Consider the following 14466-nt stretch of genomic DNA (forward strand, 5'->3'; position numbering starts at 1 on the left):
TGCTTTCTCTCTCTGTATAAACTGTGTAAAGCTATTTTTTGAAGGAGGGTCTTGCAGCATGCCCTGTAAGTAGATTAGTCTCATTTTGTCTGGGAGCTAATTCCATAGCCAGAACCCTTCTACCAAGAGCTCTTGGCATCTGGGTCTCACATGCTTCATCCTGGGCTGTGTATGATACATTATTTTGACAACACAGCCATCTTGACAGGTCACAGATGGCGATATGGTCATTGATGTAGTTAGGTTTCACCCATTGCTGCCGCTGATGTTCAGAATCGAGGTCTTGAACTGGAACGGGAAGCTAAGTGGTAGCCAGCAGGGGCGATGTATTCCAGGAGTTCCTGCAATGCCTCCACATCACTTCCAGATGCAGGGAGTGCAGGGATCTAATCCAGAGGTGGCGAATCAGTGATCACTGTATCCAGTCCTCATCCGAGGGAAAAGGAAACATTTCCTAGCCAGATGAAGCTGGAAGCTGCCTTTAATTTCAAAGGTTGTCCAGCTCTGAGGCTCCCTTTTAGACGGTAGTGTACATGTCCGTACCATGTATGTTCCAGGGTCGTGCAGACAGGGACAGGAGGATTGATCGACCATGGGGCTACATGCAATGCATCTTACAGGGTATTTGGTCAGACATATGAGTCAGGGAGCTGCTCATCTGCCTTCCTGGATGATCACAGCTGACAGCTGTTGAGGAGTGGGGAGGAAAGGCAGAGCAGTATGATATGAAGAGGAAGGGAGATGGGACTGCAAAAATATGCTGATAGTTTTGCTTATATCATCCCGATTCCAAATATTCATGTGATGAATTAAAATCTCAGCTGGTGTTTAGCCAACCCTGACTGCCATGGCAAATTAACAGCATCCTTTGTTTCAAATGGCAGATCCTACAAACTCTAAGTGGTGCTTCTTTTAAAATGTGGAATAAATAGGATGTTGTATCAACAGAAACCTTTGATGATGACTGCTGATGATCTTCCCAGTCTGTTTGCCACAAAATTCCTGAACTAAACACTCCAAACTCTCTGACAGTGTAATTCTGCATGAGCCTGGAGCCTATGGCATCCTCCTACACAGCGTTAATCACTGACACTACATTTCTTACAACTGGTGTGGTTATCAAGAGTAACACCTGCCACCGGTTTATAATCCAGGACAGGAGCTCTGAACAATGTAGCCACCTTCATATAGAAATGAACTTCAGTCCTTGGGAATATGTGCTCTGGAAATAGAGTGGCCATTTGCCGTCTAGAAACGGTGACCATTGTCTAGTAAATTAAACTAGTGAAATAAGAATTTGTGATTATTCCTCTGAGAACATTCTTCCCCGTTAACCTCTCAGTCAGTCTTCCCTGGACACAGCAGGAATCAAACCAGCTGATGTTTCCAGCTCACCATTTCCAACCCTGCCCCTCCAGCAAGGAGGAGATGCCCAAGAAGCCCTGTCTCTGTTTCCCTTCAGGGCTACACTCTCTCCTGTTCCTCCTCAGTGCTGGCAGGCTTTCTCCAGCGCTCACACAGCTTGCCAAGCAATCCCCTTGCCCCTGGGTTTTCAGCCGGCCCCAGGGAAACCCCTCAGATCCCATAGCTTAGCTAGGCTCAGGCTTTGCCAGAGTCTGGCTTTGTGTCAGAGTGCGGGGCGAGCGCAGCTGGGCCAGCACTCTGGTAACTGCAGCTCTAATTACACCAGAGCAGGCGTCACGTAAGGTGTCACTGGAAACACTGTGATTTGCTGAACAGGATGATCTGATTTGTATGCATGTATTATTTTTGTATCTGAAGTTATGAATATTGACTAGGGATCTGTACTTCAAAAGTGGTTACACCTGGTAACACCCACTAGGAGAAACGCTTCCAGCCTAGACAGCTGGTTGGGAAGGTCCTGTTCAGGGTAATGGGCCATTAGGACAAACAATAGGCCTTAGAAGAAGCTTATCCCCCAGCTAGTGAGTCTTCCTGAGAACCTCCAGGCAGCCCGTAGTGGTTGCTAGGATCCAGCAGGGCATGCAAAGGCATGTGACCAGACCACATGACACTGATCTCCTTTTTGGGTACCTGTATTTTCCACAAACTGTGCTGGGAACTGTTTTTGGAAGGAAGGGTTCCTGCCATATGCTAAAGTTATACAAGGCAGGGAGTGACGTCATCTGGTGTTCTTCCCTCCTCCACAACTCACCCCCTGAGAGAAGCTCCAAAAGAAAAGGACTTGGGACAGGGGTGGGGATCCCAAGCTGCAAAGCAAGTGCAGCTTGTGCCTTGAGAAGCTGCAAGCCTGCTGGTATCATCAGTCAGGGTGAGACATTGCTAATGCAGATCCAATCTTTCTAGTATTTGAGAGTTAGTTTGCAGTTTTGTTTATTTACTAGGTGATCTGTTTGCTGTCATCTATAGTCACTTAAAACAAGTTTTTTATCTACAAGATAGATTTTTTTTATGGAGGTTTTAATCTCAATCAGTGTGTCTTTGACTGAAGTGTGTGGGGAAAATTTCAGCTTGGTTTAACACAAGCGTATTGGGCACATTCCTCTCCACATTGAGGGAGATGCAAACTGAGTGATAAATTCAGGCTGGTGGGGTTTTGACTGGGGCAGGACAGTACGGCTCCGGGGTCCTAGGTGGGAAGCTGGGGGTTATTTTGGCTGGAACCTCTCTCTGGTCGGTTCATGCGGTGGCTGGTCAAAGCCCGCGTGCAACTGCAGCTAGATGTGTCCCTGCCCATGTGGATGCGGGTGGAAGTGTAGGACGGCGAGCTGTCTATAGCCTGTCATAGCAGCACAGTGCCAAGAGGGAACACAGGCTGGTGAGTCAGAGCGCTCAGAGGTACCTCAGTTCCAGGTGGCACCCCACGTAGAACCCATGACAGGGATCTACAAACATCCTGCTCCAACGACTATTTCAGTGACAGCTTCAGCCCGAGAGATGGAAGGAGCCCCACATCAGACTATCCCAGCAGCCAGTGGTTAGAGCCCTCCCTTGAGAGGTGGGAGACGCCCCATATGAAATCCTTCCTACCCCTCAGACAGACAGACGGGAATTGGAACCAGTCACCCACATCCCAGGTGGTACCACCCTTCCTCCGATGGGGCTTGAGGCAGTTGGTGTGCTCTGAGTTTGTGGACTGCGCTAGGGCTTAGGTGGGAGATTGGCATCTGAATGCCTAGAGGGAAGCAGCACTGCACATGCCCAGAGACAGAAACTTAACCATCCGGGGATCATTTACACTGGATGTTTAGGTGCTGAGTGAGTTTAGGCACCTACAGGATTTGGTGGAAGCCAAGTGGGGCTTTTGCAGATCAAAAGGAGCCTAGAACTGAGACTAAGGCTCCTGAATCTGGAGTTTAGGTCTGTATGGGATGGTCCAATGAGCAGCTGGTCTAATGGTCATTCTGGCAACCTCGTTGTCCCAGAGGGAGCCCCAGCGGCAGCCTCAATCACCCCAGCATTTGATTGCTCCTCCACAGGTTCATAGAACCGTAGGGCTAGAAGGGACCTCGAGAGGTCATCTAGTCCAGTCCCCGGAACTCATGGCAGGACTAAGTATTATCTAGACCATCCCTGACAGGTGTTTTTCCAACCTGCTCTTAAAAATCTCCTATAATGGAGATTCCACAACCTCCCTAGGCAATTTATTCCAGTGCTTAACCACCCTGACAGGAAGTTTTTCCTAATGTCCAACCTAAACCTCCCTTGCTGCAATTTAAGCCCATTACTTCTTGTCCTATCCTCAGAGGTTAAGAAGAACAATTTTTCTCCCTCCTATTTACTTCAGACCATTCTCCAGTTTGTCCAGATCATTTTGAATTTTAATCCTATCTTCCAAAGCACTTGCAGCCCCTCCCAGCTTGGTGTCATCCACTTTATAAGTGTACCCTCTATACCAATACAGACGAGTGTGGTGGGGCAAGGTTGGGGGAGCAAGGACCACCCACTCCACTGCGTCCCGGCCCAGGGGTTTATCAACCCACCCAGCTCATTTATTGAGCTACCCACTTCCTACCACTTTGGAGCTCCTCAGTTTGGGGCCCCCAGAGCAGCTGCCTTATCAGACTCCCCTCAGTCTCTTAGTCTCTTAGTTCAAGCAATCTGTTCTCAGGCTTTCAGCTGCCAGAGCAGTGGGGGAGGATAGCCAAACTTCTGAGCTAGAGCAGCCTTCACAAAGCTGTAGCTGCTCCTGACACAGCATCAGCATCAGCCTCACTTCCTGATGTAGCATACACCTTCTTCCCCGTTTCCAGGCCTACACGTGCCCTTTTCAATTGTTTCTCCCCTGGGAACATGCCCTGCACCTGGTCAGGAGTGGGGCCCCTCTCACCCCATATTGCTCTACTGCCAGCCCTGGTTCAGCGTGGGGCCTGCAGACCCCACCACAAGGCACCTACATTCTTTGGTGGATCTAGCCACAAATCCTTAGTCTGTAAGAAGATTATACTGATAGACCACAAATAAGTACGCTGGATAGCATGACTGGATGTCCCGATATTATGGGCTTTGTCTTATATATGCAACTATACCTTCCCCTCAATGCCCCCCCCCTCAAAAAAAAAAAAAAGCATCCTGATTTTTCACACTTGCTATCTGGTCACCCTAATGCTAGAGGAGAACATTTAAAATCTTCTGATCTCTTCCTATCGTTATAATCTAGCATGTGTGAACACATGTGCCTCAAACCTTTCTAATTAACAGTTTGTATTGCAGTCTTCCAAGCAAAGCTCTGCTTCCAAGCAAAGCTCTTCTCTCTACTGATACAGCATGAGTTTCAATGCCTTTGGCACAAGATTAGCAAGAGCCTGACTAACAGGCTGGTGTGATGGGGTATCAGTGCGTAATTGGCGGGAAAGAGCTACAATTCAGTATTTGCCAAAGGATGGCAACCTCATTTGTTCTAAAACAGTGTGAGGTGTTTTAGTTAAAAGCTGGGCTCTGATGGATTCCAGCAGGTTTCATTGTGCTTATAATAGCGAGAAAGGTTCTGTAGCTCATTTAAAATGATACATACAGTAGTGCCTCTTTTGCAAGAATGAATCACCTAAGTCTGAAAATAAGAGGTATTCCCAGATTCTTGGTAAAGATTAAAAGGAGAAAAGAACACTTATGACCTGCTGTTCTACAAGATGTTCAGCAGGAATACACTGGTTCAAAATCCTTCATAAGGTGGTTAGGTGTGGAGTTATGGGCCAGCTGCTGTACATCAGTATAGATGCAAGGAAGTCAATGGAGATCATAGAATCATAGAATCTCAGGGTTGGAAGGGACCTCAGGAGGTCATCTAGTCCAACCCTCTGCTCAAAGCAGGACCAAACCCAACTAAATCATCCCAGCCAGGGCTTTGTCAAGCCTGACCTTAAAAACCACTAAGGAAGGAGATTCCACTACCTCCCTAGGTAACCCATTCCAGTTCTTCACCACCCTACTAGTGAAAAAGTTTTTCCTAATGTCCAATCTAAACCTCCCCCCTGCAATTTGAGACCATTACTCCTTGTTCTGTCATCTTCTACCATTGAGAACAGTCTAGATCCATCCTCTTTGGAACCCCCTTTCAGGTAGTTGAAAGCAGCTATCAAATCCCCCCTCATTCTTCTCTTCTGCAGGCTAAACAATCCCAGTTCCCTCAGCCTTTCCTCATAAGTCATGTGCTCCAGCCCCCTAATCATTTTTGTTGCCCTCCGCTGGACTCTCTCCAATTTATCCACATCCTTCTTGTAGTGTGGGGCCCAAAACTGGACACAGTACTCCAAATGAGGCCTCACCAGAGCTGAATAGAGGGAAATGATCACATCCCTCGATCTGGTGGAAATGCCCCTACTTATACAACCCAAAATGCCATTAGCCTTCTTGGCAACAAGGGCACACTGTTGACTCATATTCAGCTTTTCGTCCACCATAACCCCTAGGTCCTTTTCTGCAGAACTGCTGCCCAGCCATTCGGTCCCTAGTCTGTAGCAGTGCATGGGATTCTTCCGTCCTAAGTGCAGGACTCTGCACTTGTCCTTGTTGAACCTCATCATATTTCTTTTGGCCCAATCCTCTAATTTGTCTAGGTCCCTCTGTATTCCATCCCTACCCTCCAGCGTATCAACCACTCCTCCCAGTTTAGTGTCATCTGCAAACTTGCTAAGGGTGCAGTCCACACCATCCTCCAGATCGTTAATGAAGATATTGAACAAAACCGGCCCGAGCACCGACCCTTGGGGCACTCCATTTGATACCGGCTGCCAACTAGACATGGAACCATTGATCACTACCCGTTGAGCCTGACCATCTAGCCAGTTTTCTATCCACCGTACCGTCCATTCATCCAGCCCATACTTCTTTAACTTGCTGGCAAGAATACTGTGGGAGACTGTATCAAAGGCTTTGCTAAAGTCCAGAAATAGCACATCCACTGCTTTCCCCTCATCCACAGAGCCGGTTATCTCATCATAGAAGGCAATGAGGTTAGTCAGGCATGACTTGCCCTTGGTGAATCCATGCTGACTGTTTCTGATCACTTTCCCCTCCTTTAAGTGGTTCAGAATTGATTCCTTGAGGACCTGTTCCATGATTTTTCCAGGGACTGAGGTGAGACTGACTGGCCTGTAGTTCCCTGGATCTTCCTTCTTCCCTTTTTTAAAGATGGGCACTACATTAGCTTTTTTCCAGTCATCCGGGACCTCCACCGATCGCCATGATTTTTCAAAGATAATGGCCAATGGATCTGCAATCACATCCGCCAACTCCTTTAGCACCCTCGGATGCAGTGCATCCGGCCCCATGGACTTGTGCTCGTCCGGCTTTACTAAATAGTCCCGAACTACTTCTTTCTCCACAGAGAGCTGGTCACCTCCTCCCCATACCGTGCTGCAGAGTGCAGCTGTCTGGGAGCTGACCTTGTCTGTGAAGACAGAGGCAAAAAAAGCATTGAGTACACTAGCTTTCTCCACATCCTCTGTCACTAGGTTCCCTCCCTCATTCAGCAAGGGGACCACACTTTCCTTGACTTTCTTCCTGTTGCTAACATACCTGAAGAAACCCTTCTTGTTACTCCTAACATCTCCGGCTAGCTGCAACTCCAAGTGTGATTTGGCCTTCCTAATTTCACTCCTGCATGCCTGAACAATACTTTTATACTCCTCCCTGGTTATTTGTCCAATCTTCCACTTCTTGTAAGCTGTTTTTTTGTGTTTAAGACGAGCAAGGATTTCACTGTTAAGCCAAGCTGGTCGCCTGCCATATTTACTTTTCTTCCTACACATCGGGATGGTTTGTTCCTGCAACCTCAATAAGGATTCTTTAAAATACAGCCAGCTTTCCTCGACTCCTTTCCCCGTCATGTTATTCTCCCAAGGGACCTTGCCCATCAGTTCCCTGAGGGAGTCGAAGTCTGCTTTTCTGAAGTCCAGGGTCTCTGTTCTACTGCTCGCCTTTCTTCCTTGTGTCAGGATCCTGAACTCGACCATCTCATGGTCACTGCCTCCCAGGTTCCCATCCACTATTGCTTCCTCTACTATTTCTTCCCTGTTTGTGAGCAGCAGGTCAAGAAGAGCTTTTCCCCTAGTTGGTTCCTCCAGCACTTGCACCAGGAAATTGTCCCCTACACTTTCCAGAAACTTCCTGGATTGTCTGTGCACCGCTGTATTGCTCTCCCAGCAGATATCGGGGTGATTAAAGTCACCCATGAGAACCAGAGCCTGTGATCTGGAAACTTCTGTTAAGTTGTCTGAAGAAAGCCTCGTCCACCTCATCCCCCTGGTCCGGTGGTCTGTAGCAGACTCCCACCACGACATCACCCTTGTTGCTCACACGTCTAAACTTAATCCAGGAGACTCTCAGGTTTTTCTGCAGTTTCATACTGGAGCTCTGAGCAGTCATACTGCTCTCTTACGTACAATGCAACTCCCCCACCTTTTCTGCCCTGCCTATCCTTCCTGAACAGTTAATATCCATCCATGACAGTACTCCAATCATGTGAGTTATCCCACCAAGTCTCTGTTATTCCAATTACATCATAGTTCCTTGACTGTGCCAGGACTTCTAGTTCTCCCTGGTACATCAATTTACACCATCAGAAGTTCTGGCCCTTCTGATGGGTCATTTCATATTCTTTATGAAAATATGAATGACATAACTCAGATATACTTTATGCAAAATGGTTCATGTGAGATCTCATTGGAAAGGTTATGATTTACTGAATGTGATTATCCATTTTGTATGCCTGTATCATTTCTGTATCTGAAGTTAGGAATATTGACTGTGTATCTTTATTTCAACTATGCTACTTTGGGTGATGCCTGCTGCTAACACTTCAGCTATAACAATGGAAAAGCCCATCAGCAAGAGACAATGGACTGTGAAAGAGCTTAGTCTTCCTGTGAACATGTGGGTCAGTATAGTGAGGCTGAGGAGAGCGAGGGAGCACTACACACCCCTTGGAGGACGGAACCTAGATCGCCCCGCCCCCCTCGCCGGAAGTACCAGGGCGGGGTCGGAGGTATAAAAGGCCGGCCCCGCAGCACAGCTGGGGGAGAGCCGTGGAGGAAAAGGACACTCTGCCTATTCTCCTGCACCCCTGAGCAGAACCTACACCTGGCTGTTCCTGATGCCCAGATGCTGATGAGGACTGGCCCGGAGGACCTGCTGCTGTATATCCTGAGGAGCCGCAAGAGGCCTAGAGGCTGCAGGTACCGAACCCTGGGGTGGCAGGAAGGGGCCCAGGGGCAGCCCCGGAGCAGCTGGCTGCAGAGCCAGAGGGGGCCCAGTTGGTGTGTTGTGGCTGGATCCCTGCTGACATGGGGGAAGCCGATTCTGCCTCTGCCAGGGCCCTAAGCTGGGATGTGGGGGAGTAGGGTGGGCCTGTGTCCCCCTACCACCCCACCCCAGGGTGGCTGAACCCCTACCCAGGGAAAGGAGGCTCTAGATCTGAAGAGACGCTTCCTGTGCCACTCACCTGTAGACTGTTTTGCTTGCTGGCACCCTGAGCTCTGCCCAGACCACAGCCAGCCCTGAGAGACTGTTTTGCTTGCTGGCTGCCTGAGCCTACTCAAGCCCAAGCCCAGGCCCAGCTCACCGGTAGATGGTTTTGTTTGCTGGCTGCCTGAGCTCCACCCAGGCCCCAGCAATAGATGGTGGTTAAGGACTGACTACTTGAGTTACCCCAGCCCAGGCTAAAGCCTGGTAGTGACTATTAACCGCGCGGCCCTACTGGGGCTCTTGCCTGTCTTACAGATTCTGGTCCTGACCCCACAGGACTAGCCTGAGTGGCCTCCCTCTGACTGGGAGAGCGAGGGACCACTACAGTCAGCCTGTGAAGAATGGCTACAGGGGCCCTTCAGCGGCATGTGACCATGTCACCTGATACTGGAACCCATCTTGAATTCTGTACTTTTTCCATGAGAAGCTGTGGGGGGAAGGGGGGAGTCAAACTAGGAAACCAAGGACTCCTGCCTTATGCTAATCCCATTTAAGGGTGGGGAGTGAGGTAATCTAGGTCATTAGTTCCTCCTGGCTACCCCACCCGAGCTGACAACTAGAAAAAACTAAGACTGAACTGGGGGGAAAGAACTGGACCCAGGCTGGAAGGGCATCTGGCCTGTGAAGAAGATTTAGAACCACATTTAGAGTGAGAGCTTACATGTAACCAGTTTCTTTAGTGTATTAAGCTTAGTTTGTGTCCTCTATTTTATTTTCTTAGTAATCTGCCTTGTTCCATCTGCTACCTCCTTGACTACTTAAAATACACCTGTTATAGTTAAATTTAGTTCTGGTTTACAATATAACCCAGTTTATGTGACTTCTAATGGGGAGGGGGTGTCGAGAAGTTGTGCATACTCTCCTGCACATTGAGGGAAGAGGTGAATTTCATATTACTCTGGGTTTGTACTCCAAGGTGGGGTGTATATCTGGGTGCTGTGGCAAGCCCCTTAAGCTGAGCCATCTCAGAGCGGATCTCTGTCTCTCTGTGCAGCTGGGTGTGGCCCTGCCTGTGTGCTTGGCTGGAAAAGGCTGGGGAGTGTTAAAGGGCTTTCCCTTCACCCTCCCACTTCCCTGGTTCTTACCACGCAGGCAGCAAAAGACCAGAAGTCCAAAGTGCAGACAATGAGATGTTTCTTGGGGTTAGTTTCCAATCAAGCATATTCCAAAGCCTTTCACACCAGTCGGGCTTATCTCTATGCCCATAGAGTCTGTTCCCCAGTGTCCCCCTTCCCAGCTCCAACAACGCCGAGCGTTTACCCCGTGTCCCCCTTCCCAGCTCTGATGCCACAGAGCCTTGCCTGTGTCTCTGTTCCCTGTTCCCGTGCCCCCATTAACAAGCATGATTCCAATTTCCCCTTCCACTTCCTGTTTGATCCCAGTTTATATAGTAATATTGTCAGCTATACCTTAACCAATCATTTTACTGAAATCTAATTAATCCTAACATATTGTAACATAATTCTCTAACCAATTATATCCCATTACCCTAATTAACTTACACCAGCAAAATTAATTATACATTAGACAGAAACAATTAGAGAACCAGACAGATGAATGATAGAGAAGTGGGGGCCATAAAGATAAAACAATACAGAAATGCAGGTTTCACAACCACTGATAAGTGTGTTCTTGCCTTAAGATCTGTTTCTTTATCTGGTGGTGATGGGCGTTATCAGGATCGGATCATCTTCCTAACAGCCCTCCTTAAATACCACCTTATTTCAATGTGACTGGTCTGGAATGTGGGGCTGTGACCGTTCGCTTCCCAGCTTATGGCTGCCTCTGCTGCTTAGCCAAAGGCGTCAGCCTAAGAACAAGGCCTCAGACTATCCTAGTGAGAGACGGCCCATACACAGGTGGACTGTGATTTTGATTATACCTCTATAACAGGGGTCGGCATTTCAGAAGTGCTGTGCCGAGTCTTCATTTATTCACTCTCATTTAAGGTTTCACGTGCCGGTAATACATTTTAACGTTTTTAGAAGGTCTCTTTCTATAAGTCTATATTATATAACTAAACTATCGTATGTAAAGAAAACACGGTTTTCAAAATGTTTAAGAAGCGTCATTTAAAATTAAATTAAAATGCTGATCTTACGCCGCCAGCCTGCTCAGCTCGCTGCCAGCCTGGGGTTCTGTTCACCTAGGCCGGCAGCGGGCTGAGCAGGGCCTGCGACCGGGACCCCAGACAGGGAGGGGGGTTCAGGGGTCAGGGCAGAGGGCTGGGGTGTGTGTGGCGGGGGGTGTAGGGCAGAAGGCTGGGTGTGTGTGTGGGGGGGTCAGGGCAGAGGGATGGGGCTGTGGGGGTGCAGAGCAGAAGGCTGGGTGTGTGTTGGGGTGGGGGGTTCAGGGCAGAGAGCCTTGGGGGTGTAGCGGTGCAGGGCAGAAGGCTATGGGGGGGTTCAGGGCTGGGAGGCATGGGGGTGCAGGGCAGAAGGCTGAGTGTGTGGGGGGGGCTCAGGGCAGAGGGCAGTAGGGGTGCAGGAGGGGTTCAGGGCAGAGGGCTGGGGGGTGCAGGGCAGAATGCTGGGTGTTGGGGGGGTCAGGGCAGAGGGCTGGGTGTGGGGTGGGGTGGGGGGGGTGCAGGGCAGAGGGCTGGGGGGTGTAGGGGGTGCAGGGCAGAATGCTGAGTGTGGGGGGGTGCAGGGCAGAGGGCTGGGTGTGTGTTGGGGTGGGGGGGGTGCAGGGCAGAGGGCTGGGGGTATGGAGGGTGCAGGGCAGAGGACTGGGGGGTGTGGGGGTGCAGGGCAGAAGGCTGGGTGTGTGTTGGGGTGGGGGGGTTCAGGGCAGAGGGATGGGGCTGTGAGGATGCAGGGCAGAGGGATGGGTGTGTTGGGGTGGGGGGGTTCAGGGCAGAGGGCTGGGGGCGTGGGGGTGTGCAGGGCAGAATGCTGAGTGTGGGGGGGGAGTCAGGGCAGAGGGATGGGTGTGTGTTGGGGTGGGGGGGTTCAGGGCAGAGGGCCTAGGGGTGTAGGGGGTGCAGGGCAGAAGGCTGAGTGTGGGGGGGGGGGTCAGGGCAGAGGGATGGGGCTGTGGGGGTGCAGGGCAGAGGGATGGGTGTGTGTTGGGGTGGGGGGGTTCAGGGCAGAGGGATGGGGCTGTGAGGATGCAGGGCAGAGGGATGGGTGTGTTGGGGTGGGGGGGGTCAGGGCAGAGGGATGGGGGCATGGGGGTGTGCAGGGCAGAATGCTGAGTGTGTGGGGGGGTCAGGGCAGAGGGATGGGGCTGTGGGGGTGCAGGGCAGAGGGATGGGTGTGTTGGGGTGGGGGGGTTCAGGGCAGGGGGCCTAGGGGTGTAGGGGGTGCAGGGCAGAAGGCTGAGTGTGAGGGGGGGTCAGGGCAGAGGGATGGGGCTGTGGGGGTGCAGGGCAGAGGGATGGGTGTGTGTTGGGGTGGGGGGGTTCAGGGCAGAGGGATGGGGCTGTGAGGATGCAGGGCAGAGGGATGGGTGTGTTGGGGTGGGGGGGGTCAGGGCAGAGGGATGGGGGCATGGGGGTGTGCAGGGCAGAATGCTGAGTGTGGGGGGGGTCAGGGCAGAGGGATGGGGCTGTGGGGGTGCAGGGCAGAAGGCTGGGTGTGTGTTTGGGTGGGGGGGTTCAGGGCAGAGGGCCTGGGGTGCTCAGCCCATAGAGGTGCTCCCAGCCCCCTGCCCTGAGCCGCTCAGGGCAGGGGGCTGGAAGGGATATGCCCTGTTCCACCCTCTTCCCCAAGGCTCTGTCCCCACCTCTCTCTGTCTCCTCTACGGAGCTGTGTGCACACTGCCGTGCTTCCCCCGCCCCCTCGCTAGGGCCAGCAGCTGATTGGTGCAGGGATGGAGAGGGGGCGGGGCAGGAAAGCACCACGCTGGGGGAAGAAGCGGGGGAGGGGGAAGCTTGGCTGCCGCAGAACCAAGCTTCTGCCTCCTGCCCCCGCAGGGGAGAGCGGTGGGGCTGGGGGCTGACTGGGGCTGGGGGCCAGGGGCCGGGACCGCGGCAGGCAGCTGCATGCTGCTCAAAATCGGCTCGCGTGCCGTGTTTGGCACCCGTGCCGTAGGTTGCCGACCCCTGATCTATAACTAGCTAAGTGATAAAAATACACCTAAGTTCTTAAAGTATCGGCCTTTACAGACAGGCCTGAATATCTATATTCTAACAGGGAGCCTAGCCCAGCAAGACCAGGTAAAAGGGGACCCAGGCTGGCAGAACAGTCTGACTCAGTGACCCAGCACACCAGGTGACATCCCCGGGGGTCCAACCTGTCACAGCCCAATAGTATTTAAAAGTCCAGAAGCAGCTTAGAAAGTTGACACGTGGTTTTACTAAGAGGCATAATCCAACTACATGAGGAAAATGGTGCAGAACCCTTATAGCTAATTTTAAAATTCCACCCATACAATTCAGTTAGCACAGGGTGGGCAAACTACGGCCCACGGGCCGGATCCAGCCCCTCAGGGCTTTGGATCTGACCTGCAGGATTGCTCCCCGTGGTGCCATGGGCCCCGCACTGCTCTCAGAAGCGGCTCTCGGGGGGGGGGGGGGGGAAGAGGGCTCCATGTGCATTACCCTTGCCTCCAGGCACCACCCCTGCAGGTCCCATTGGCTAGGAACGGGGAACCGCAGCCAATGGGAGCTTCAGGGGAGGTACCTGGAAGCATGGCAAGAGCAGTGCACGAAGAGCCCTCCACCTCCCCTCCCCCAGGGGCCGCAGCAATTCCTGGAGCAGCGCAGGGCCGGGGACAGGGCAGGCAGGCAGGGAGCCTGCCCTGGCCCTGGTGCACACCGCTGCCACCACGGAGCTGCTTTAGGCCAGAGCCCAAAGCCCTCCTGCACCCCGCCCCCCAACTCCCTTCCCTAAGCCCCCTGCCTGCACCTCACACCCCTCCTGCACTCCAACCCCCTGCCCTGAGCTCCCTGATGCACCCTGCACCCCTGTGCACCCAACCCCTGCCCTGAGCCCCCTCCTGCACTCTGCACCCCTCCTGCACCCCAACCCCCTTCCCTGAGCCCCCTCGTACACCCTGCACCCCTCCTCTGCCCCAATCCCTTGCCCTGAGCCCCTTCCTGAACACCGCACCCCCTCCCACACCCCGCACTCCCTCCTGCCCCCCAACCCCCTGCCCTGGCTCTGCATACAATTTACCCACCCAGATGTGGCCATCAGCCCAAAAAGTTTGCTCAACCCTGAGTTAGCAGGACAATGAGTGACAGCATACTCACCCAGTGAAATAAAATATGCATTTCATCCCCCAAACACTCTCATTGACTGAATGTACTTTTCAGCCAGGAATCTGTAACCCAGAAATTTTTGAATACTGCTGGGTTTTATAAATGAATCCTTTCATGGCAGACTTAGAACAACGCTTCCTTAGCTCTCGTCCCCTAACGCCCCTACTCTACTTGTGCTATATTGATGAGATCTTTGTCATCTGGATCCATGGAAAAGAAGCCCTTGAGGAACTCCACCATGATTTCAACAATTTTCACCTCACCATCAACTTCAGCCTAGACCAATCCACAGAAGCAGTCCATTTCTTTGACAC

General features: G+C 51.7%; 1 protein-coding gene across 1 annotated transcript in view; it reads right to left on the bottom strand.

Annotated features, from left to right (window-relative positions):
- Positions 1-14466, bottom strand: part of LOC123371189 (complement C3-like) — a 94979-nt gene that overhangs the window by 16439 nt on the left and 64074 nt on the right. The window contains exon 2 of the mRNA XM_045018490.1: positions 8924-9012. Coding sequence (XP_044874425.1) covers positions 8924-9012 — 89 coding nt within the window. The remainder of the gene's footprint in view (positions 1-8923; positions 9013-14466) is intronic.

Source organism: Mauremys mutica, chromosome 5 (assembly GCF_020497125.1).
Source record: "Mauremys mutica isolate MM-2020 ecotype Southern chromosome 5, ASM2049712v1, whole genome shotgun sequence".
In the NCBI taxonomy this organism is placed as follows: domain Eukaryota; kingdom Metazoa; phylum Chordata; order Testudines; family Geoemydidae; genus Mauremys; species Mauremys mutica.